The following is a 24,330-nucleotide window of genomic DNA, read 5'->3' on the forward strand; positions in this document are numbered from 1 at the left end:
CGGGGACAGTAGCGTGGTGGCAGTGGCAGGGTTATATATTTTTTTCTTGCTTCTTCTACCCTTCCCGAAACGTTGTTTGTATTTTAGTCGCACACCATCGTTAGCGAAAGTCTGGCAACCAGCAACACACCTTCGTTAGTACGGGTAAGTACAGGAAGGTGTGCCACGCGAGATGCATGTTTAAAGTAATACTCTTTTTTTTGGCATCCGGAAGATTCTGAGAAGCGCCTGGTGGTATGCAAGTTGAATCAGATGAAGGAGGCTGGAGCATTAGCGGAGGACGAAACTTGTTACATCCCAAAGTTCATCCATCTTTGGGTGTTTTTTTAAAGCTGGCTAGAATGTGAGAAGGCTTGCTCCTGATTGTTTTGCAAGAAGCGTTTCTATTTACTTTCTTTTCGGTTATTTAGGTGCTTTTTTTCTTCTTTTGTTCCTAAAGTTTCCATATTCGATATTCGAGGGCGACGACTCTGTTGGTGCGAATCGAGGTAGAATGAACTACCCATCGGGTGTGAGGGAATATGATTATGATGGTCGAGTCGAAAAAAAGAGTTGCTAAACTGCCGCCGGGAATCTCGCTGGTGAGAGTTCTCCTTTTTTTGATTAATTGTACCAACCGCCTGACGCCTGGAGTTATGGCAGCACATCATCATCGTGAGCCAGACAGACATGACGTGTAGGATGATGCGTACGAGAGTTTTTGCCCACCCTGTGGAAAGAGATACAGTTTTACTGGTGTTGCCAGAGTGTTGATTCCTGGCTTACTTTTTCTGCCCATGAAATATCTAACCTTTACCCGTAAATGAACTTATGGCAGGTACATCTGAAGAGTGATAATTGACCCACTCAAAATAACTCCGACTCCAGGGGGATTTTTTGTTGGTGATGTTCTATTTTGCAAATGGCTTCCACTTTTAAACACACACACACACACACACACACACACACACACACACACACACACACACAGACACACATGAAACTGTTGGAAGGGAAAAATCCGGAAACCGACCGATCCAACCGTCCCGCCGCTACGACTACCCCATTAATCATGACCCCATGACACGTTTGCTTTCGGTCGTTCCGCATCAGAGTTGAGCTGCCACCACCTTCGCATAGCAGGCCATGCAGCACTGCACTAGCACGGACGCCTAGCACGCCTGTGAAAGTAAGCTGTGTAAACAGAGTTAATGAATTTCAATCAGGCCGAAGGTTCGGTTCATTCACGAATTGTTTCAGCTCAGCTCAGGTGCCTTGCCTTTTTACAATGCCTCTTCAAACCGCTCGCGTTTCTTGGATTTTCCTGCTCGTTTCGTCACTCAGCACGAGAGAGGAAGGGGGGGCAGGGGATGGGAGGGGGAGGGGTGGTTCTTTTGTTTCGTTTTCTTCTTGACATGGGTTTCTATTATTCAATCGAGCCAGAAGTTCGTACCGAGCGGCGGAAAAAGAACTGAGCGATAAAAGGAAGTCATCATCAATGGCATCAATCAACCAGTTCCAACCAGCTGTTACACAATCTGCAACGGAACAACTCAGTATTCTGCACCGCACATGTGGTGTACTCCTATATAAAAAAGTAAAATTAAGACCACATATCTCATTGACAGCGTTATTCGTTCATCGAACAACACTAGAAACCATTTGGTAACAATTTTGTTGTTTTATTTTTGCATACCTTTAGGCGTTACCTTTAGGTTTAATTCGTTTACAAAAGAGTGATCAGTTTGTGCCTAACGGTATGCAATTGGTGAGCGAGAACTTGTCGTTAATTGTTGTTGTGTTTTAGTTGAAAAGAGATAGGCGATATTAAAATCAATAAATAACAAACAAACAAAAATCAAACGCCAATCATTTAATGGCTGGCTTTATAATGCATGTAATCTCACACTGACTGCACACACACACACGCACAGTGGCGGATTAACCTATGGACGGAGTTGGCGGCCGTCAAGGGCCTCGCCGGCCCATTATCTTTACTTTTATTACTATCGATAAAGAAAGAGAGGAAACCAGACTATCCCGCCAAAAACAGGGTTCTTCGGCAATAACTTTCTCCTTTTTGGTCCGATCGTGGCGTGCAGCTTGTGTCTTTAGATCATGCATCTTTTTGTGGGCACACCCCACCCCGATTACCCCGACTTTTCAACTTTTTCATTTATTTAGATCAAACGTTCAATTAACTAGTGGTAGGTGGTAGGGAGAGTTAGTTAAAAATCCAATTACATGGCTTCACATGAGTAGCAGAATTCGAATTCTTACGTTCAACGTGAAAGAAAGAATTCCCAATTTCCACTCCGCTTAGAACCTCCGCTAAGGCTTAATCCGCCACTGCACACGCATCCACGCAGTACAGTCATACATCAATACGGTTAGGTAGTGGAGCCAAGGATGAACGTGAATCTTATGAAAAAGAATCCTGTAATTGAGTGATGTGTAATATATATAATAATAAATGGCTACGCTACACTATATTGTCCTGCTTTAGAGAAATATTCGATCTAATCGAGCAACAATTCAACTCAATTTGAATGTTGCGTTTGTCTGTGTGGGCGTGTGTGTGCATGTCTGATTGTGTGTACGTGTGCATGTGTAAGAGTGCATTGATGTGTGTGTGTATATATATACATATAGAATCGTCATATCTCTGCGTGCAAAATGCGTGCGGCGACCAATATGTAAGGGAACTAGACTAGAAGTACAATAAAACTGAAACAAAAAAACAAAGGTAGCAATTGCGAATGATAAACTCGAAATCCGTGTCGATCCAAGCTGACGGTGTGCGAACGCGAAACATATTCCATTACCTGCTAATACGACTATTACTACTACAACTGCTACTACTACCACAACTATTACTACTACTATACGCCGGTGTTGATGCGGTCCGAAATGCAAACTTATTGGCTACACACTTACGCTTAGCAACTGGTACACACACTGACCATGCCTCTATTGTTTTCCTTTTTTTTTTTTCTTTTGCTGTATATGTGAAAAACGAATTGACAGTAGGATATAGTGGTTATGCTTATATGCGCACCGTAAGCGTGTGATATAAACATAAACATATGCACCAGACATATCGGCGCTAAAAGTATAGAAGACAAAAAAAGCAGCAAACAAGGCTAGAAAAATAGTAAAGAGTGGGCAGATATTTAACTGATACAGGTTGGTACAGCAGCTCGAGCGTAAAAAAAAATGGACTCCAGTTTAATAAAGCCACAGGTATATGGCTAATTCTGATTAATCCAATGGCAGCATTCAAAAACGGTTCCTGGGGGGGGAGGGGTTTGCTGTCAAAAAAGGCAATCGAAATGAGTGAGCTAGTTTTACGTACTAGAATGGCCATTTTGGAGGCGTTGGTGGCAAACGCAAACGGAAGCTGAGCCGATGGGGAGGGACATAATCTCTTTTCGGGTTAATGGGTGTGAAACATATCCCGGACAACGGTTTGAAAGCGTCAATAGTTACTGTCAATTTTCACCCAATTTTTACCCCAACTACTTGCGTGCTTGGGGTGTATGTGTGTTTGTGTGCGTGAGTGCAAATGTCGGGAAAAAAATGTATGACTTATGTGAGGTTAGGATGGGAAGAATTATAACGCCTTGCTGTGTTTAGGATATCAACAATTACTCGCATCCAGTACTGGAAAGCTGTGGATCTAGCTAATATCATGCAACTAGTGAAGAAAGCGTAAGGATCGTTACTTAAACAAATGCGGCAAAACATGTAAACAAACAATTTCATTAACTTAACCGTAGTGTTTGAGTTTGGGAAAGAAAGAAAGCAAGGAAGCGTGTTAGAATGATGTAATGTTTCGCGTTGGTGAAAATGCTGCATTTGTTTTTGGAAATTGCAAATAGTTGGGCGCTTTTTTAATAAAATGTTAATTGTATAAAATGCTTGTGATGTATTTTTTTTTTTTGTCACGTTCTGAAGAGATTAGATCAGCTAAAGGCACTATTGAAATTATGCCTGCGAGTATGATATTGGGGTTGAAAGTTACTTATTTTTAAATTAATATGATTTAAAAATTATCGATTGAAATGCCTTTCATTTTTATTATTCCTTTGAAAGGTACCAACTCTCAAACAAGAACTGAGAATTTTCGTCGGTCTTTGTTTTCCCATTTCCGTTTCCATTTCTATTTTCTTGTGGTAGGCGCATGATTTTCGACAAAAATTTCATACTCAATAAAATGTAAACAAATCAATTTTGCAGCAGTACTTCTCGAATGAAAATACTCGACAGAAATGGAAATACAATCGAAACCATTGAAATGTACCGCTCATGTCACAGATTCGAATGGGAAACCCTGTACTGAATGATAAATTCCATACATCTACTTTCAGGCGCACTATTAAAATACTTAAAGCGTTTAGCATGTTGCCAGTGTTGCCCAATCTGAAGCGTTTCATCGATCAACATACTCATCTCATAACTAAGCAACTGAAAACACAATCGTTTCGCGATAAAAAGACTATCGTAATGCATGTTTTCACTTTTGACGTATTATATGCTTTTGATTATTTTTGTTGTTGTTTTGTTTGAAACGCTATTTAAAAGGCGAAACGAAACAAAAGCACGCTAAGCTAAAACAGATAATAATAATTATTCCAGAACTGCTTAGTACAGAAACGAGTATAACGCATAAAACAGGAAACCATAACGAAAAGAAATGACCAAAACTGAATAGTACTCTTCGGTTACTCGAACCGAACTCTCCACTGCGAACAACACACATCCGCATAGATGAGCTCTTCTGTTGAGGCGGAGCAAGATGAAACGCAACAAAAAGGATGATACATGGAATTAAACCTTATAAAGCATAATACGCGTAATGGAGTTAGCTCAAATTGGATGACGTGTTACCATTACTGCAAACAAAAAAGGAGAACAAAACAAAAAAACTATAACTTAACGTGTCAATAGGAGAAATAAGAAAAAAAAACCTTACAAAAATGAACAATTAAAAAAACACTCAAATCCCAGTATTCAGTATTTATACGAAGCGTAACAGAAGTGCAGAGCAGAACACAAAATGTAAAACAAGTTGTTGTACACTTATTTGACAGCGAAGCGATAATATAGAGAAAAATGTGACCGGCAGCAGGTAGTTTGAAAAAGTAAAATGGAAGAAAGAAATCATTATAGCAATCGGATTGTGTCATTGCTATCTGGTCTAGTTTTTCGCGCCATTCAGCCAACCAAAGAAGAAAAAACAAAACCCAAACGGGAAAAATAAAAACAAAATACAATACGGCTGGCAGGGAAAGCGTAACGAGACAGGTGGAGTGAGGAGCGGTATAGAAATGGAGAACACAAAACGTGGGAGAAAAACCCTCCCCTGAAGAGAGCTTTCTTCCAGTGTGACCGTACAAGTGAGTGCTTTGCCACATCAAGTTAAAGAACAACAAACAGTATGTAAAATCAAATAAAAAAAATACAAAAAACACAACACAAAAAAAAGAAAATCTGGGTCGTGTCCGTTGGAGTCACCTTTTCGTCCCCAAACATTTCGCGACATTCGAAATCCATGAGATTTTGTATTTTTGTTGTTTGTGTGTGTGTGTGTGTGTGTGTGTGTGTGTGTGTGTGTGTGTGTGTGTGTGTGTGTGTGTGTGTGTGTGTGTGTGTGCTTGCTTCATTCTCGTTTAAATTCTGTTCTACTTACTTAGTGGTCGGAGTATGGAAAAAGGGAAGTGACACAAGTGACAAGAAGGACATGCAGAAAATGAGAAGAAGGAATCGCCGTATAAATATACATTCACGTCCTGCTCTGTACCGAAAGCATTGAGCAAACCCCCGAAGCGACCGTAAATTACTCCACAATGCATATTTTGACAGTTGGTGGTTGTAGTAAACAAAGCCAAAAAGCACAACAGTGCGAGGGTTAGATTTCGGTAGCAGCGTTCCAATACACGGCACTCCCGCCATTTGCTAGCCTACGAGCTTCTCGGGTGATAATTTACCGTTTCGATCTGCTACGGTCCGAAGCGAACGAGTATTGTTTTCAGTTTTAGGTGCATTCGGTCAATCAGCATTCAGGGCAGTTTAAGGCAGGCAGGGTTCGCCAGGGCACGGCAGAAAACATTCGGCAGCGGTGAGTGGTTAAATAAATCATGATTATCCTTACTTTTGCCCGTCCGCTTTTCTTCGTTTTTAACCAAAACAACCAAACAAACTCGATGTTTGTACTTGAGTGTTTTTTTTCTTTTTCGTTCCGAGCGCTTGATGGGCAGACAACTAAACGAAACAAAATCAAAAAATGGTGAAAAGATTGGAATGAAGCTAAAGTACAAGAATAAAAACAAACACGACGGTTTAGGAGTCAGGTAAAATTGGAAAACTAACAGCAAGTGGGAAATGTGGCGGTACTGTGGGAGGGATAAAAACACTCACCGGGAAAACCAAAAATCTGTAAATGGATTCACCTTCAAAAGGAAAGTTTATCCTCTCTGCGCACCTTCTTGTGTGTGCGTGTGTTTGTGTGTACTTGCGCTCGTTCTTACATCTTCCCTTCAAAATGTACCTTTTTAAATGTATACAGTGTTTCATAATAAATAAAATTACTACGTGACACGTTTGCGGAACGAGTGTACCGAACCGCGCCTGTGTGTGGGTGTGAGCAGGAAAGCAAAACAGACGGAGCGGCAATATAAAAGGATATCGCCTCGCCACCCCCTCATGTTCTCGGGCAGTGTTCTGGATCTTGGGCGCTCGGTACCGACCGAGTATATACCTGAATGTTATTTTTATGTTCATCTGCTCAGTAACATTTCATCATGCCTCGGACTTGATGAATTGAGCGTACTCCCCGCCACCAAACAAACCAAGGGTCAACAGATCTCGTGGACTCTGACTCGGGATACGATTGCGTTGGATTTTTTTTGTGGATCTCCACAAAGCATCGATTGACAGGTGCTCATTAAAGAGTTGAATGGTACAGTCAGAACCTGTACCTGCACCCTCCTGTACGTCAAACTTCACAGTGGATCGCACTCGCAATCGACAGCTTGTACCGACGTTGTCTTGCGCTGGAACCTTGCCCGGGTTATCTTCACTCGCTCAGAAAGTCAAGTCACGCAACGATACCGGTCCCGAACGTTCGAAGCTAATCGCAACTTGTTTTTTTTTTATTTCTTTGGTCAGAACAAAATGGAAAAGCGAAAAGTTTTGTGGGTGTCAGCAAATCATCAAATCATAATTTAACCTCCAGTACGCGATACCCCGGGTTCCTGGGATGCTTCACCGAAAGAGCATCCATTTTCATTTCATTCCCCTTCCCAAAACGGCTCATCGGTTGTCGTAAGAAGCGGTTTCTTTAGCGCCAGGAGATCAACACAGACATAGCAGTGTCACACGCTTGCCGAAAGTGTCCCGGAAAGCACCCCATAAAGCTAGGGCGGTAGTTGCATCACACACCCACACAAGAGGATCTCGCTCTCTGCTACTCCTCCCCCCCCCCCCCCACCCCGCCAAAAAAGCTCCAAACAAACATTCATTCGGAGCGTCTGAAAGCTGTCACCTTAATTTAATTTATTGCTATTAAATGCTCAACCTCGTGGCTTTCAGCTGCCATTTTCTCTGATCTGCACCGGTTCCGGTCGAACCGGCTCGGGCACGGTACGTTCCTGCCGGCGACCAACGATGCCGGTGACGACGAACGACGACGATCCCATTTTTACACATTTCCTTTACTTCCACCGTACATCCGTGGTGTATATTCGGCTTCAGTTCCGGTTCTTGATGTGTATGTGTGTGTGTGTGTGTGGGCGGGGCAAGGATTGGTTAGTTTTTACAAATTTATTTATTTATCACCATCACTAGCTCTCGGCACACTCGGCAAACTACGACCCGGCAAGATCTAAAACCAACCTGAATGTCACTCCACTGTTACTGCCGGGTGGAGAATCCCGGTCCCTGGTTACAACCGGATATACAGAATGTGTGTGTGTGTTTCGGTGTGTCGCTGTGTGCCTAATACCTCGCATAAATTCATTTCAATCGGTATAGAGTGAAGAAATGCAGTCCTTACGCTCTGGTGACAGTTGTTTGTTGTTTTTTGTTGTTGTATTATGGTTGAGCTACTGCCACCAGACTTACCGGCGTGTACTAAACACTCATACACAAACCAGTCCTATATCCTAGAGCGCGTGAAATTCACACACACACACACACACACACACACACACACACACACACACACACACACACACACAGATTTGCTGTTAATTGACATTTACGAACGCGCACGACTGTTGGATGAAAGCCCTAGCTTGTCTATTTTTACCGACTACTGAGGTTACGAGCTGACAGGTGTTAAGCGTTACCCCGAAACATACGCTTCCGAAGCAAGTGCGTTGGACGAGGAAAAGATAAGCACAGATTCATACACACACACACATACACACGGGCACTTACCTCACACCAACTCAACTAGTTTTGCTTCATTAGGTACGATGCGTGGGATTTTAGTCGAGACATTTCGTTTGGTTGTCCAAGTGACAGATGTAAACGTTGTGTTGGATACAAGCTAGTTAGTGGACTTATGGTTACTGAGAATAGTTGAGCTGTGTAGTGATGCTCGTATGCGAAGCAAGTCAACTAATAAGATTATTTTGACATGCAAATGGCATACTTTACGAATTACTCTATTACATCAGGTAAATATATTAGCTGTTCTTGGGGCTTAACGACCTGCTAGGTTCTGCCGGGTACATCATGACTAACTAGATTTATTGATACCACATAGTTGAATAGTTCTCCTTTCAGGTATGTGGTACTGCCGTATTTAGACCGTCTCAGACGCAGGACCGCCCATACTATATCAGGTTAATATTAGAGTCCTAACTACATTTAGCGAACAACTCAGCACCGCAATAACTTATTAACAGCCGTTTTAAAAATAACATCCATTCCGTATTATCAATTTTTCCTCCCTACTGTCACTAGAGTGTTCTTCGACTTACTGCACTGACCGTTAGCACCGGAATTGTTAATATGTGCCAAGGGCGATCGATGTGTTACCCTCTCGCTCTCTCTCTCTCTCTCTCTATCTCTACCCCTCGATGTTTGCGATGGCATAAACCATTCTAATAACATTTTGATTTATGCTACGTGCCTGGTCAAAATCAAACACCGGTATGCGCCCGCCGATAGGAGTGTTTGCCCGAGAGCATAGCTTGCCTACATCCAGTTGCAAACTGGTGAGGGATCCCACGGTTTATCACCGTAGTACCATGAACGTGCTGGAAATATAATGAAATGGGTATAATTTATCTTACACCACAAGCCTCGGCCTTACACTCACAGCCGATAGCATTCGCGAAGCATTCCGGTGTTGGTTCGAAAGTTTTAGACGAACATTTGTCACACCGCGTATGTAGACTGCACGTGTGCTGGTTGCCAGTGCTGGGTGCTGAAGGTGCAGCAACCACTTCACCCGGTGTGTAAGAAAGCATTACCGTTGTCAATAAAGAATGATAAGTGGTCAGTGCGATGGATCGGTGTTGGGAAGCACCTTTATCTGGTGAAGGGCACACGCTACCAAACGAAAGAACTGATAGAGTAGAGGGCACATGGGCACATCATGCTGTAGAAGGATAGGTTTTTTTTTTGTGTCGCTTTTATTCAGATAAACAGAACTTAGATGTGCTTAAGGGGTAACAACTTTTTCGTTGCAGAATATTCATTACGCTTATATCTAGGTAGATGAGGTTGATAGAAGTAGAGCTGTCACTTCTACCTTGAGGATGCCTCAAGAGGATAGAGCCTGATAACATCGCGCGCAACCAGCTATCGTCGGATCTTGCTGGTAGCAATGGCGGAACATCATCGGAGAGGATTGCTGCAACGAGAACAACCATAAAGCAAACGTTAAAACCACCGGTCAATCGTATCGCTTCTGAAGGATAAGCTAACACACAGACACACGAGCACACGCGTTCCACTAGGCAAATTCAACTAAAACGAGACCACCCGTCTACAGTAGCCCCACAGATCCACGTTGTGATTTTTCGGACACTTGAAGCTGTTTGGCGAGCTTAGCACTTTCGCCAGACGATTGTCGTCATCGTCCCGAAAGTAAATCACCCGCACTGCCGCCACCTGCTGTAGCTCACTACCGAGCAATGCTAGGGCGAGCAGGACTACACTGGCTGCTAACAAACGATCAGTCCTCATCGTGCACCGGTATGCGATTGAACACGACTCCGTCAAATTCTCAGACCGTTCGCGCTAAAAAAAACCCCCGTCCAACCAGATGCAATATCCTAGATACAATGTCTTTTTACCATTTTTCCCGTGCGCTAGCGTGCATGCATGGATAGCTTATCAAGAACCGGAAAGTCATTTACCAGCTTTACCTATCAGACTTTAATCCTTCGACATTTTTAATGCGTTTGGTTACAGTTGCGTGTATTAAAAGTAAAACTCATCCCCATTTCGACGATAATCCGTGCGCGTCGCGTCTTTTTTTTTTTTGTCTTCCGAGAAGTAACTACCGCAGCTAGTTTCTTAAAACGATACAGTATTACGGCAGATACCGCGACTGTCTGTCACCTGGCCGTTACCGCAGCTACTGCCAGAGAGATTAGGCGACCGAAGTATGTTGGCTTTCAGGTTGAGGTCAGCACTGTTACCGGCGGCGTGCTCTGTTAATGGGCGCCAAAATATGACACGTACGCCGGTGGTTGACGGGGCAAGCAGCAGAAGCGCTGTCAGTAGCAGCACTACCGACGATCTCATCGTGCGGGATGCAGGAGCGATGGAGGGACCCGCGTGTATTAGGATGTTGCGCTTGAAACTTGACACACCGGACTTTTGGCTTGCCGAGACAGCGTGGAGAGCACACGTTCGCTGTGGGATTGTTGGCGGTGACTGCAGTAAACGACTAGCGGCAGATGTGTGACTGTTGGAACAGACACGCACATACACGCACGCACACAACCACCGGTCCCGGTGGTGTGTGTAAAGGTGTGTAGACGACCTAACCCATCACTCGACGGCATCGGGAGTGCCGATCAAGCTGATAACCGGGCTGGCAAACCTTCGGCGGGTCGAAAATGTTCGACTTGTTGACAGTTTGCGTCTCGTTATTGTCACGTTCCGGTTTGTAGAAGATAACCCGCCGCGTCGCACGGTGGGGCAATTGCACCGGCTCGTCTGCTGCCGACGGTCGATACGGTACGACGCTTATCAGCAGGGCCAGCACGACGGGAAGTAGCAGTACTACGGTATGGCGCAACATGACGCGTTCTGCGAAATTCTCTTCCCAACCCCCAAAAAAAAAACTGACACAGCGCAGCACAGTCTGTGAAACACTCAACCGAGTGCGGTTGTGGATGGTGACTGACGCGATGTTCGAAACATTTTCGCAACGTCTCGCCAAGCATCGGAAGTGATCCACATTCTTGCCGTTGTTTGCATACACGCTAGCGTCCGATAAGATAAGACCAGCGCACTTCGAGCATTTGACGCATTCTACTAACGCGACGATCGTGAACCGAACCCTCCCAGTACACTCACTATAGCGCACTCACTCGTTGCTGCTCACCCTCCCCCCACACGGCTTACCTTTCACCTAACAACAGGCCTGCATCAGTGTACTGGTGCCTCATCCGCATCAGTATGCGTTATCAGCCTCGGATCAGCCTCCTTGATGATGATGGTACTTTCGGCCGGATAGCCGGCATATTTGGTTGCAGTGATTGATGGACGAAAGAGGTAGCTGTAGATTGGATTGCGGTTCTCGTACACCGGCGTTGCGAAGGTGCTGTGTTCCGGTACCGAGGCGACGTTCGCTACCGTTGTCACTTGCACCACCGTCGGTGCCGTACTGGACGTAACGCTAGCAGCTGTGCGCGTTTGCTCCCACAGCTGCACAGCAAGAAAGTGATTCACCAGCGCATTATCGACACCGTACGGTGGGGGAGCCCCATCGGTACGGAACACCTCCAGCACCTCCTCCACGTGCAGCTCGGTCGGGTGCGATGGTTTGCGCGTGCGCAGATACTTCCTGTAGCTGGGCTTGCCCTGTTCCGACGCGAGCGAACCACTGGCACACACCGCGAACGCTAGCAGAAGGGCAAGCTGTGTGCGAAACCTTCCCATACCGATGCTGATTGTGAACTAGAGAGCGGAAGTGAAGCACCTAAGGCTGCCTCCCGAAGCATCAAATAAGCGCCCAAAAACAACTCGTAAACGCTTGACCTTTGGTACGGTTTTGGTGGCGAGTTATCAACGCTGAACGGTTGACGTAAGCACCCGCCCCGTTTGCTGCGGTGGACGCTGTAGTGTTTTCGAATGTCTACCTTCAGGCGCAGAATAGGGGAATTAGCAAAACCAAACGCGTTCCTTTCATACTGAACCAAGCAGCTTTTTATTGAGCACCAAATTGATGGTATGATTTTCCAGCCTGCCAAATGCCATTCCGTTTCCTGTGGGGTGTTAATGCGTCAGATCAGATTCCAGTGATTGGTTTCGGTGCCGGGGTTGTTGTTGTTGTTGTTGGAGCAGCAGCAGCAGCATCACCTTCCTTCGAATCGCTGCTAAACTTATCGCGCAGATAGTCACGCACGTTTGTCGCATACTCCTTCGCCTTGGTCGTGCCCTTCTTGACGCCGTCCTTCACCTTCACCACACCTTCCTGCACGCCCTCCTTCACCTTGGTGGACAGATCGCCGAAGAAGCCCTTCACACGGTCGATCGTACACGGTTGCTCCTCGCTCGAGTCCACCTCGGCCAGATCAAGGTGCGAACGTTGCTCCGGCACCGATTTGGCGGTGGCTACGGCAGCCACCACCAGCAGCACACCGAACGAGAGGATCAGCTTCGAAACCATCGCTGCTGATGATGCGCACGCTGACAGAGCTACTCTACACACACCGAACCGCACTGATCGCCAACCACAAGCGTTCTGCCGTGCTAGCTGTGCCGCAAACGGCAAATAACTCACAAAACCTTGAAACGGACGCTTGTGTCTCGGTGGACGATTTCTCCAGCGCCAGGCACAACCACACAATCACACGCACAAAACAAAGGCAGAATTCCTACGAAAAACAATAAAAAAAAAACACGCACGATACAAACGCATCGGTGTTAAAACGAACCTTAGTTTCTGTTCGAGGCCAAACCCCCTCGAACGCTGCTAATTACCTCGCGGACGAAGTAGAGAAGAGAGCGAGAACAGAACACCAACTAGCCAAGTGTGGCGGCGGACCCGCGATGAATGCTGTGCGCTTGTGACGAACGCTTTGCGCTTGGCGTCCGAGACCCTTTTGACGAACACGCATCTTGCACTTGCGACGGGGTTGGATGCATAGTGGTGGGGGGAGGGTGATTGCGAACGTCTTTTACTGCGTCGCCTCCAGGCGAGAAACGGCGGCGGCAGACTGGCGGCTTTAGTTTTATTTTATTAAATCAGCATTGATTGGATGAATGGCAGCACTGCAGCGCGAGGATGCTGTGTGCTAATGGAGGGCGAGTAGGGTTGCAGTACGGGTTAGGGAAGGTTGTTGGATGATCCCGTCCGCCGTACTGGATAATGGCGTCGACCCAACCATCAGGGTCATTACCAAGCGAGAGCGCGCTCGCGCGCGCGTGCGACAAAAGCTTTGAGGATTTGTACAGGGGACTCCAAATGCTGAACATCGTGTACAACTAAGGGTTCGACATGCACGTTCGAAAACACGCTAGTGAGATAGGGGTGGGCATGTGAAATCGTTAATTCTGAATTTTACTGTCGTCTAATTAGGTGGCGATTCCAGGACACAGAGAGGGGTGCGATAATGACAGAGTCGCAGAGGAACGGACGGAGCATCCTACACGTACCTAGCGAATTGTGGCCGCATTTGTACAGTGGCAACGTGACATCATTCAATCACACTTAAAACCAGTTCGAACGACTCAATTTGTGATCATCAGTCCCGACAATCCACCAGCACATTGTTAATAATCTTTCACGACTAAATGTCGCCGCCTAATAGTCCAACCTCCATCCTCAGCTTGCCCTACCAGCAAACTGGTACGTGCTTGTTTTGTCTGGAACTTGGCACAATATTGGCATCCGCATCCACCAATAAAAAAAAAAAACACGCGGAAATGGGATGTTTTGTGTTGTGTACATTCACAACACTCGCGGTGACTTCTAGATGATCTCGTAAATATTTCGCACAGCGATGGCTTACCGCATGTGTCATTTGTGATCGGATTCACTCGCCCTCTGTCTCACTCTCTCTCTGTACCATTACTACATCCATTAGTCATATCTAGCAACTGGCAGCACATTATCCACACCAATTGGTTACGTTTGCTAATCAAATCATATTTATTTTCTTCTCTTGGTTCTTCTGAACGGGCTACAAGCGAGATGCAGGAGATTCTCGTAACCTCGCCACACGGTCGGTGTGTAGGGGTGTTTGTGTGTCCCTGCATATGTATGTGAGCCGATTCACCACCAACAGCCGAGCGTGTCGTGTGGCAAAACCGCGAGCGACCCAGCATTAACGGTAATAGAATTAAATTAAAAAATCACACTTCCTTACGGCGAATGGCGCTCGTCGGCGAAGAATGGCGGAGCACTGCGAAACATCGCCTTTCGTCAGCGACGCATCTGGGCTAGGGGGGGAGGGTTTCTTTTTAAGGGTGTTATGGTGAAGAAGGTGGGAAGGTAGTTGAAAAGTGACAGCGGATGGAAGGGCTGATGAAGCTGCTCAGAACACATTTCGACACTTCCCGTTTACCACCTCCTGGCCGCTCTTGCACGCCAACGGGCCGGCGATGATGAATCGGTTGTCCACCGTGACCGTCGTCGTGACCGGTGACTCCGTCACGTCCCGCTCGTCCTCACTGCCGTCGAGCGGTTTCACCGCGGTGTAGTCCTTATCGTTGAAGAAGATCCGCTCGTCGTCCTCGTCATCGTTCGGTACGATGCGCGCCGGTTCGTTAGACACGCCGACCACACCGCCGAGCACGGACGGCCCGTTCTTGGTGTCGGTGGCTGGCAGACCGCTGATTGCAGTGCGTTCGGTTGATGGTGTAGCCGAGCTGGTAAGTGCTGCGGCGGTGGACGTGCTGGCACCGGTAGCGTTTGCCTCCTCGACCGACGTGACCGGCGTGGATGACTCCGTGCCGGTACCGGTCAGCTTGCTGCGGACGTAATCGTACCCCTGCAGGACACCGTCCTTCACCGAGGTGGCCGCATTTTCGATGCTCTCCTTCATCTTCGCCGTGCCCTGTTTGAAGGCGGACGTGAAGTCGTCGAGAAATCGGGACATCTTGCTCGTTTCGGTAGAACTCGCCACATCGGCACCTTTGGTGGGCAGCACCGTGTCCAGGGTGGTGGAGTCTGCGACCGTCGGCACCGAAAGCGGGTTGTGTGCCGTGACCGTTTCGATCGGGTTGGTGTGGGCTAGGTTCGCAAGACTGCACAGTATCGCCCCAACACACAACCACGCTAGCTTGGAAGCCATTATCAACCAATAAAAAAACAGGCACTTCAGAGGTACGTCAGAATGTTTGGCACTTGTCACGAGCGCTACGTTTAGCACATCAAAAATAGCACCAAAAACACTTTAAATCGAGCAAAGTTTGAATGTTGGGCAGCGAACCGCGAACCAATATCGAAGAAACTTTCTAATCCGGGTAATCAAAACAACGCCAGGAACGAAACAACAACAACAACAAAAGCGATGAAGAAGCGACACACACCGCAAGCTCGTCAACCACCTGCTCGAAGCACCGGAACACGAATGACTTCCAAACTGCGGCGAACTGGATCCCAAAGGCCAAAATCATGAAGATGAAACTGGAAGTGCCAGGCCAGGCGAGCCCGAACCTCAGCAGCCTCATTACCACCCGGTGCTACGTCGCCGCCGGGCTGTCGTCGAGCAGGGGGTTGGTGATGATCGCAACCACTCACACACTGCCATAGAAGCCGTGAGTAATCCACACCTGCAGTACATAAGGCTGGGATGCAAATCATACACACTCGCCTCGGAACCTGTTACCAGCGGCGATATCTCCGGGCACAGATCGCCGCGATGTGTGTTAGTGACCGGGTGAGGGGTGCAAGTGGGAGGTTCACGTCAATTGTTTGACGTCTGATCTCGACGATTGTTTGATGGAGAAGCGTCTGTATAGCGATCACGATCATCGTACCCCGCGAAACACGCGACCGGAAGACTGTTCGGTTTGCGGAAGTGGAAGGAGTCACGATTTCTTGCAAAACAGGTTGAGGCCTACTGTAACGGTACCTGGTTAGAGTAGGCGGTGTAACCGGTTTTCGGGCTGCCAAGCACATTTGTGGTATAATTTTTGCACCATCTCGGGATGGCAAAGTTCTGATAGAAACATTACACATGGCTACCTGGCTGAGTCCAGGCAAGTTAAGCGCGCCATCTTTGTGTTGGGTCAATCATTCCAATTCTTGCCTCATGTTTGTTGGCTGTTTGGCAACGAAAGAGAGAGTGTTGAACACGGCGAAAGAAACACTTTCGCTTCCGTGCCGTAAAACCCCTACCCATGCTTTTGTACCCAGCTTCGCTCACCCGCAACCAGAGTCAATCTAAACTGATTGTCTCGATAGGTGCTGACCGCACCAAAGGAAAGAAAAGACTTGTTAATCTGACCGTTTTTTTTTTGTTGCTCTGCTCACTTACGGATTAAGGAAGAGTGAACCCGAGACAGGCGCGCTTTATTGCAACGGAATTGTAGTAAACGCAGTTCGTTGACGTGTGTCTTCCCGGGCTGGGTTCGGTGATCGTGTTGGATAGCTGTAACAGACTGTCCGGCGTACTGTTGCTGGCGAACGCCCCTATCCAAGGGCACCCCTTACACCCAACGCCAACGGTAACCCCTTCTGGGCCGCGTTGGCAACTCGTCGACCAGCACCTCCCTGCAGAGGAGTGAACAATGTTAGTTAGAAGGATGTATGTACCTGACCGAAAGCTGACCGACAAAAAAAAAAACAATCAGACATACCACTTTCTTCAGGAACTTCTTGAACCGGCGCCCTTCGGTTTGGCCAAGGCAGACAGCCATCAGCACCAGCGCAACGAGAAAAAGCAGCTTGAAGTTCATCGTGTTTGATGAATTTGGTGGCGGTACTCGTAAGGATGGGCACACAGATAATGGTGTCTTACACAATCGAACTGTGATTATATAGTCTCGTTTGGGGACATGCTTCCAACTGTATGGAAAAGGGGATTTTTAACCAACGAGAGCGTCCATATTGACAGAGTCCAAGTACAAGAAATTGAAAATAAATTTATAACTACTCCAAACACGGCATGTTTTAGACGTTATTTAATTTTGATACGTTCATGTGGTGGCAACAGCTGCAGGTGAAGTGTCTGTACCTTGTTTGGTTGTTTTGATAACATTTCCTCTCAATGATAACTGATGTCTTGGTTTTGTTTTCACTGCAAATACCAATAGTCTTCCAGATGGTTGGTGATGATCACCTGATGCATTTCAGATATTGGTTAGGTAAGTAACACGTTTTGTATGTAACTGATGTTTTTCAAACAATTAATGCTAATCACCTAGGCTCTACAATTAACCTCTATTTAGTAAAATTAACTACCTACTAATAAAGGGTACATTTTAACTGTTCCATCAAGCCATTAAATGTCCCGCATAACCTGTCAGGTCGTTAAGCTAGGAAGACTTTTACAACAAAAACCAAAATTGTCCACTCAATAGCAATAAAACTCTGTAAGCTGACACGTGCCTGCTGTTTCTATAAATCGATCTACGAATTAACGTATGTCACAGAAGTCAAACGCGAACTATTTGTTGTGCTAACACTCAGTAACGAGCGAATGCAGCTTCAAACCAATTTCAACAAAGGTAAGCATTGGAGAGGTTAATAGCCGAGGTACAAAATTTCGACTCAAAAGCTGCAGATGATAAACATTCACTCCCGGGGCCTGATCGAAAGTAGCCTGACTAGTATTCATGCACGCTTTAATCAGTGTTAGTGAGTCCGTGTGTGTTGGGCTCCCTGCGTCCGAATGTGCTGGATGTTAGCAAACGAAGGCTGTCGAAATGTTTCGAAAAAGAAATACCGTTAACCGTGCTGGGAGCGTCTTTACCATTTGCAGATCCAAGACATCCAAGCAGATACAGTCGGCTTGTCCGAACGGACAGATGGCAAGTAGTGTTTTTGAGGTGAGTTGATAGATTTTTTTGGAGGCCAGCATTTATTCTAGTTTCTCGTTCTAAATTGAGACAATTGCTTTGCTCTAGAAACGGCTGTCAAGGCTGAGAAAACAAAAACACAAAATGGGGTCACACGGATCGCCCCAGAAAGGGGAGTCACACTGTGACGAAATCTAAACCGGATGATACTATGTGTAAGCAGATGCTGAGCGTGATAAGCAGTGCCGATCGAGAGAGCGGAGTATTTCACATACGGCAACAGCTTGATTAGAGGTTTTGTTTGATTTGGATTTTATTTGTTAAAGCATCATCTCCCTTATCTTTACAGACATGTACGCAGGATGGTATATAGGTAAAATATTTTAAATCGATTATCAGAGACCTCGTCTTAAGTTCTAAATAGTCATCCTCTTCACAGCCTCTCGTTATCCAAGAGCTTTGACGCCTACCGCTACCGGGAGAGCCTTCTCAGCCGCCTTGAACACACGCTTGCCAGCTCCTTCCTGTGGATCGAAATTGAGAAATGTCACCGGAGTAAGTAAAGCATGTAACGCATGTATAGCACTCCCCCACACATTCACACACACACACACTCATACTTACAATTTTCTTTCCCAGCTTCTTCAGGCGTCCCGCTTCGGTTTGGCTGCAAAGCAGCAGCACCGCCAGAACGACAAAGAGGAAGATCTTGTTGAAGTTCATTGTTGTGGTGGTTTGGTTGGGTTGGTTGATCGGTTGATAGGATGGTTGCTGGTAGAACGCTTCTTGCAGACTGATGGTACCGTTGCATCGATCAGTTCAATTTTATATACCCCAACGTCTATCGGCGTTCGAACAGAAAAAGACCCCTACCAGGGAAACCCCCGTTCCCTGCTGATTTGCTGGTAAAAGCGCACGTATTTAATTTCTGTTTCTGTTTTACGTGTTTCACCTAGCGCAAAGTCCCCGTTTCCGGATTGTGGTCGGGGATCCCCCTGGAGAAAAAAGGGAATTCTTCGCATCGTCCTAGGTAAACAACGACGTGAAGGAAGCTCAGAAAGAAAGAGTTTGATGTAGAAAAAAACATACCAACACCTTTCTTTTACCGATGGTGATGATATCGTGCACACGTCCAGAGAAATTGTTTTAGCGTTTATCTTATCGATGAGCGTTACATTTACACGGGTCGTTGGAAAACAAAAGTGCTAGATGTGTATCCATAGTTGTTGTTTTCCTTTCAATCGAGACAGTGAAGGATAAACAAAGTACGATGTACATAGGAGCTGATAAGCGAGTTCTAGAAGAATGGAAGATTTTTATACCATTCTTCTTCTTCTTCTTGGCGTAACGATCTCTTAGGTCATGCCGGCCATCGAAATGGCTTTCTAGACTGCCGATACCACGTAGTTGGTTAGTCAGACCTCACTACGGGGGGACGGTCCGGATGAGATTTGAACCCCGGTCCTGCCGTTTGACCGACCGGTGCCGCTGTCGCCTATACCACCGGGCCGCCGCCGGTATACAATTCTTAAGATATTTGAATACCTTAAGTTTGCAGCGTAATATCTTTGAATCCGGAATCCCCTTCTTCAATGTGGCAAAATAATCGATCGATCTGACCATCATCCAGCTAAGGTATAATTATTCCAATTCCTTCTGTTACCGTTCTTTGACACTGACTCGATTCTTCAGCTCCAGAAGTGCTAATAAAGGGGAAGTCCCGCCATAAGCGTCCCAACGTTAGAAGTGTTGCGCTCTCATGTATTGCTAAAATCCACAGTACAAGATAAATACAGACGATCCAGGGATGGCGGTATGCGCAAATTAACAGTTACATCTGTTGAGCATCTACAAGACTGATCTGCTCTTCTATCACGGCCGCCATATTTAGTCCAGGGAATCCCCTGCGGATGTTACACGGTGTGCACTTTCGCCCTTAACCAATCGCTTTAAATAGCTTTCCCTGAGGCTGTAAGGTGCATCAGTTGTGCTTGAGACCTTGCACCGTGTGGAGCAATTGAGTCCTTTTCTGTGTCTTCAAAAGAACGCAACCACATCACAAGGCAAAGATGAACTTCACAAAGTTATTCATTTTGGTAGCGATCGCAGTGCTTGTAGTCGTTGGTGTGCAACCCGTAGATGGTGCGCCCCGCTGGAAGTTTGGCAAGCGGTTGGTAAGCGAAAGATTCGGGAATAGTTCTTACTGTAAGTAATCGTTATCTTCACTCACTGTGTGTTGTGCATGTGTTTGGTTTTGTAGGAAAGACTTGGACGTAATGTGTTCCGGGCGGCTAAGAAAGCGCTGCCTGTCATTGCCGGATATAAAGCGCTTGGTTAAATGGAGCGGTCCGGACCTGGATCCTCCCTCGATTAAGAATAACCGCTCGTGACAAGGACAAGTACACACAGAGGAACCTCACCTGTAATGGCATCCATTATCAAATGTTTCACTGATCAACCGCTGGGATTGGTGGATCCTAACCGTAAGACTGAGGATGAAGCATATTCGGCTAGATATTGTAGGTGGCTTTACGAGGTAAAGCCAACGACGATTTGTTCTGGATTCGATCTACTGCTTTACAGTATTTTCATACCTTAAGTATTAATAAAAGAAAAACCAGTCGCAGATCTCTGCACGACTACTTTCATAACCATAATGCTCGATGCTCCTCACTCATTACGTCCATTTACCCTTGCGAAAAGCGACCTGCAAATATGCGAAAAACGAAAATTGCGCACCTTCAAGTTCATCACCAATGAATGATGGGGCGGTGTGGATCCGGTGGCGAAACTAATACCGCTCAATGTCACCGTGGTGCGAAGTAGAGGAAAGCTGTGCGACCCCAAACACTGTAGCAATAGGAGGAATGTGCGAGATAGTAAAGATGACTCAATGTGTGCTTGTTGGAAGATGCTTCGCAGCGCAATGCCATCGGGCCGCTAACCTTGAGGCGGGTGTGCGCGTACCGAGGTGGGACCGTTCGGTCAACATTTCGACACGTTCGCAAGTTCGTTCGGCAGCCAAAGAGTCAACATCGACGCGGTGAAATGCAAACGGCAGTGGATGCAGCGTGTAATACCTATGGTCGAAAAGCTTCGTCAGACATTTTATTGCGATAGGACACCATTCGATGTGTCCACCCGGCTGGAACGGGTTTGCTCACGAACTAATGGCGTACAACCTTTATGCGCCCATTCGTGCGCGCTCTTATCTGTCAGCGGCAACTGTACTACGGGCTACCCTACACTCGGATTACGATCTATAACAACTAATTACAACACCACGCTAGAATAGGGGTACACAAAACAGCTACAAAGAAACCCTCCTTTATACCCCCGTCGGTGCTTACGTACCGTATGTTACGAGCTATATATACATATACAAACACACCTGTTCTACAATAAGCGTTGCGAGTCCCTCGAAATGTGTGGTTTAAAGTATCTACTATCATACTCAGGTCAGGTATTAGCTAAGCCTATCCTTACATAAAACGAAAATGGATGTATGAGTTGGTCTAGGTCTCAGCTAGCTCAGGACAAGCGTTCTAGCTGCTTAGCTACGTGCAGAAGGAAAATGCCTCTGTTGAGCCGGCATGAGCGCATTCCAGATAGGGACGAGATTGCATCATATCACAGTGAGGAATGCGAACTAACGGGAAAGGTATTCCGGTACGCGCGCATCCTAAGGTTTGATGATGTCCGCATTCACCTCCACCGTTAGGTTGACATTGATCGGACCGGCCGTCTTGTTGCTTGGTGGAAACGCCGAGTTCTTGAGTTCCCGCTTGTAGTCATCGATGTTGTACTTCGTTTGCTGCGCGATAGGAAGATCGAAAGGTTATTAGGATGGGATAGCAATCAACGCACGGACACAAAGAACAACTCACATTCCACGCATCGTTCCATTCGAGACGGAAAAGTTTCTGTAGACCACGGTAGTTACGGTTCAGGATGCGTCCTAGCTCGGCCCTGGAGATACGATATTTTGGCGTAGTACTGGTGGTTGGATCCGGTGTAGTGGACGTCGTGCGAGGCTGAGAAGGGAAAAGGAGAGTGCAAGGACGGTCGTCAGTATCAGTGCGTGTGGGTGGGCAAAACCATCGTCTCGCTACGCTTACGTCCGGTGTGGTTGTAGTGAAGGTGTCCGTGAACTCATTGCTAAGCAGATCGTAAACACTCTTCAGCGTGTAGGTGGTGTCATTATACTGTTGATAGAGCAACGAACCGAGGTGCGTTATCTTGTGAAAGAAGCCCAATCCACGAGGCTGTCTGATGTGCTGGAATTAGATAAGGCAACAGACTCTTTGTACACAAACACATTCGCAAGCGTCCCCTACAACCCAACGACACGTACTGGTTTGTGAGCAGGATACACATCGGCACTGATTGCACTGGCCGCTAGCAGGAACGCAACAAACACAAGCTTCCCCGGGCTCCAAACGGAAGGACACATTCTCGGTTAAGGATGGCGCTGGAAGGGAAATAGAGCGGCATCAGCCAGTTGTATTGCGAAATTGTTTTGATTGTGTTTGTGTGTCTATAGTTCTAGCGGTTGATCGATGATGAGATTAGCACGACACGCAGGACCAAAGAATCCTGAACCGATGTGAAGTCACGCGCGGAAAACACTGGCCGGTAAACGCTAGCAAGCACTACGCGCACTGTCACTGACACCGACTTCCTTCTCTTGCGGATGACATTCGAATTCGACCTTGTTTTTAGTAGCTGTGCAAGACACGATAGAGCGAGCTTCCTCGATCCAGTTCTGCTAGTCTTGTTGCTGTCTCTGATCTGTGTGCAGCTTGGCTATGTGCTAGCAACACCTTCTCTCTCGGGCACACAGTGAGTCACTTCATACCAACCCGCTCTATCCTTGTTTAATGAAGGTCGCCCTAGTTGAAGAATCAGACCACTCTACCCGTCCGTACGGCAAACCGCAGAGAATGGTCATAAGACTGGGATTACAATTAGGGTATGTTTATATCGTTAAAAGAAACTCGAGGAAAAAATAACCACACCACTCTTAAAAACAGCCTGTATTACTACGCGTGCGGGCACTAGGCGCATCGTGATGCAATATTTACGCGACGCGCGACCTTGCAAGATATTACAAGAAGTAAAAGTGAACACTCCTCTAGCTCCTGCCCGGTCAGACAAATCAGGACAGATATTTGGCTGTCGTATGGATGTATCTCTGGCAAAAAAAAGCACTCACTAAAACACAAAACAAACACTCTTAGCAGATCCACTCTTCCGGCGGAAGTGTAAACCGTAGGCTGTAAATGCTGGTAGGACCCCAACCTGCTTGAGCTCAGTTCTGAATCGGGTACCAAGTACGCGTCACAAGCACAGGACGGTTGCGTAGCGGCCACTACATTGGCGTGGTGTCTCGCACGAACCGATATGACTAACTAATGCCTAAGCGCCAGCGGTGAGATGTATCACCGAGATCGCCGCTGGGGACTACTGCTAGATCGCGTCCCCTCGCTGTCTAGGCCGCACGCCCCACAGCGTTCAGCGTCTCCATCCATCCGGCAGAGAAAGATAGAGAGAAGGGATGGAGGCCACAACGCGCTCGCACTCGGGTCGATTCACCCGGCATGGGCAGGGTTGTCCATCCGTGGAGGTGACACAGGGCGTCGGGTTGGACGATGGATCGTGCCATTTGCCCATTGTTGTGTGTGAAAAGCCGAGTGCGGGAGATGCTGCTCAGTAGCGGGCTGCGTTGGCGCCCTGATGCGAGAAGGTGTGCCATGTTGCGGTGTATTTCAGCAAACCCCAGTTGCTTTCGGTGAGGGCTTTGAAGGGTATGTCGACATGCAGTTCGACGATATGCACCGGTTGCTGCAGGCTTGATTTTTGGGCTCCGGTCAGCTGTCCACAAACAACGAAACTCCCCCCCTCCCCCCCTCCACTATGTATCAGTACTCTATTCGACTCTCTAAACGTTAAACGAAATCAGCAGAGATGAAGCGCGTGCTTCAGCGCACCCATTGACATCGATAGCTTCACCTATATCTTGTGGACTATAAACATCGAATCGTTCCTCCTTCTCCTCCGAAACACGAATACTGACCCCCTCCCCCCCCCCCCCCCCTCCTTCATTTGGCCTACTGCTTCCCAAGGCTCACTAGATCACGTTTGGCTCGCCGCGCGCAAAGAAACGCCAACCGCGATTCCATCCTTGTC

The 24,330-nt window shown here is 46.8% G+C and overlaps 8 protein-coding genes across 10 annotated transcripts in view; 1 reads left to right on the forward strand and 7 right to left on the reverse strand.

The window, feature by feature from the left end:
* LOC126561695 (cecropin-B) overlaps window positions 1-20,501 on the forward strand; it is a 328,190-nt gene extending 307,689 nt beyond the window's left edge. The window contains exons 2-3 of the mRNA XM_050217999.1: window positions 20,204-20,315; window positions 20,402-20,501. Of these exons, the coding sequence (XP_050073956.1) occupies window positions 20,211-20,315; window positions 20,402-20,479 (183 nt within the window). The 5' untranslated portion in view covers window positions 20,204-20,210 and the 3' untranslated portion in view covers window positions 20,480-20,501. The remainder of the gene's footprint in view (window positions 1-20,203; window positions 20,316-20,401) is intronic.
* LOC126560212 (protein gurken-like) overlaps window positions 1-24,330 on the reverse strand; it is a 473,091-nt gene that overhangs the window by 236,219 nt on the left and 212,542 nt on the right. The gene's annotated exons all lie outside the window — the stretch shown is intronic.
* LOC126561026 (uncharacterized) lies at window positions 11,599-12,111 on the reverse strand. The gene has a single exon (XM_050216978.1). It carries the CDS (start codon window positions 12,109-12,111, stop codon window positions 11,599-11,601), a length of 513 nt encoding a protein of 170 aa, XP_050072935.1.
* On the reverse strand, window positions 12,461-12,845 carry LOC126563207 (uncharacterized). The gene has a single exon (XM_050219838.1). The coding sequence runs from the start codon at window positions 12,839-12,841 to the stop codon at window positions 12,461-12,463; it is 381 nt and encodes a 126-aa protein (XP_050075795.1). The 5' UTR covers window positions 12,842-12,845.
* Window positions 14,687-15,470, reverse strand: LOC126559905 (uncharacterized). Its single transcript, XM_050216075.1, has one exon. It carries the CDS (start codon window positions 15,468-15,470, stop codon window positions 14,712-14,714), a length of 759 nt encoding a protein of 252 aa, XP_050072032.1. The 3' UTR covers window positions 14,687-14,711.
* On the reverse strand, window positions 16,814-17,108 carry LOC126561702 (cecropin-C). Its single transcript, XM_050218011.1, has 2 exons — window positions 16,981-17,108; window positions 16,814-16,894 (listed from the first exon to the last, which is right to left on the reverse strand). The coding sequence occupies exons 1-2, from the start codon at window positions 17,077-17,079 to the stop codon at window positions 16,814-16,816; spliced, it is 180 nt and encodes a 59-aa protein (XP_050073968.1). The 5' UTR covers window positions 17,080-17,108.
* LOC126561712 (cecropin-A) lies at window positions 18,581-18,912 on the reverse strand. The gene is made up of 2 exons (XM_050218022.1): window positions 18,766-18,912; window positions 18,581-18,665 (listed from the first exon to the last, which is right to left on the reverse strand). The coding sequence occupies exons 1-2, from the start codon at window positions 18,862-18,864 to the stop codon at window positions 18,588-18,590; spliced, it is 177 nt and encodes a 58-aa protein (XP_050073979.1). The 5' UTR covers window positions 18,865-18,912; the 3' UTR covers window positions 18,581-18,587.
* Window positions 21,815-23,610, reverse strand: LOC126560908 (uncharacterized). Of its 2 annotated transcripts, XM_050216869.1 has the most exons (5): window positions 23,472-23,610; window positions 22,496-22,612; window positions 22,260-22,418; window positions 22,029-22,175; window positions 21,815-21,955 (listed from the first exon to the last, which is right to left on the reverse strand). In XM_050216869.1, the coding sequence occupies exons 2-5, from the start codon at window positions 22,592-22,594 to the stop codon at window positions 21,824-21,826; spliced, it is 537 nt and encodes a 178-aa protein (XP_050072826.1). In that variant the 5' UTR covers window positions 22,595-22,612; window positions 23,472-23,610; the 3' UTR covers window positions 21,815-21,823. The 2 variants fall into 2 exon arrangements, with proteins under 2 accessions (XP_050072826.1, XP_050072818.1); XM_050216861.1 differs by lacking the exon at window positions 23,472-23,610 and having other exon boundaries at window positions 22,496-22,637.

Source organism: Anopheles maculipalpis, chromosome X (assembly GCF_943734695.1).
Source record: "Anopheles maculipalpis chromosome X, idAnoMacuDA_375_x, whole genome shotgun sequence".
Taxonomy (NCBI): Eukaryota; Metazoa; Arthropoda; class Insecta; order Diptera; family Culicidae; genus Anopheles; species Anopheles maculipalpis.

Bases quoted from the DNA above. Each gene is read 5' to 3' on its own strand.
- LOC126561026 (XM_050216978.1), bottom strand. From the start codon at position 12,111: ATGGGAAGGTTTCGCACACAGCTTGCCCTTCTGCTAGCGTTCGCGGTG.
- LOC126563207 (XM_050219838.1), bottom strand. From the start codon at position 12,841: ATGGTTTCGAAGCTGATCCTCTCGTTCGGTGTGCTGCTGGTGGTGGCT.
- LOC126559905 (XM_050216075.1), bottom strand. From the start codon at position 15,470: ATGGCTTCCAAGCTAGCGTGGTTGTGTGTTGGGGCGATACTGTGCAGT.
- LOC126561702 (XM_050218011.1), bottom strand. From the start codon at position 17,079: ATGAACTTCAAGCTGCTTTTTCTCGTTGCGCTGGTGCTGATGGCTGTC. The intron at 16,895-16,980 runs GTATGTCTGATT...ACTCCTCTGCAG, and splicing joins AGAAGTTCCTGAAGAAAGTG to GGAGGTGCTGGTCGACGAGT.
- LOC126561712 (XM_050218022.1), bottom strand. From the start codon at position 18,864: ATGAACTTCAACAAGATCTTCCTCTTTGTCGTTCTGGCGGTGCTGCTG. The intron at 18,666-18,765 runs GTAAGTATGAGT...TTCGATCCACAG, and splicing joins AGAAGCTGGGAAAGAAAATT to GAAGGAGCTGGCAAGCGTGT.
- LOC126560908 (XM_050216869.1), bottom strand. From the start codon at position 22,594: ATGTGTCCTTCCGTTTGGAGCCCGGGGAAGCTTGTGTTTGTTGCGTTC. The intron at 22,419-22,495 runs GTACGTGTCGTT...ATCTAATTCCAG, and splicing joins TGTATCCTGCTCACAAACCA to CACATCAGACAGCCTCGTGG. The intron at 21,956-22,028 runs GTGAGTTGTTCT...CCTATCGCGCAG, and splicing joins AATGGAACGATGCGTGGAAT to CAAACGAAGTACAACATCGA.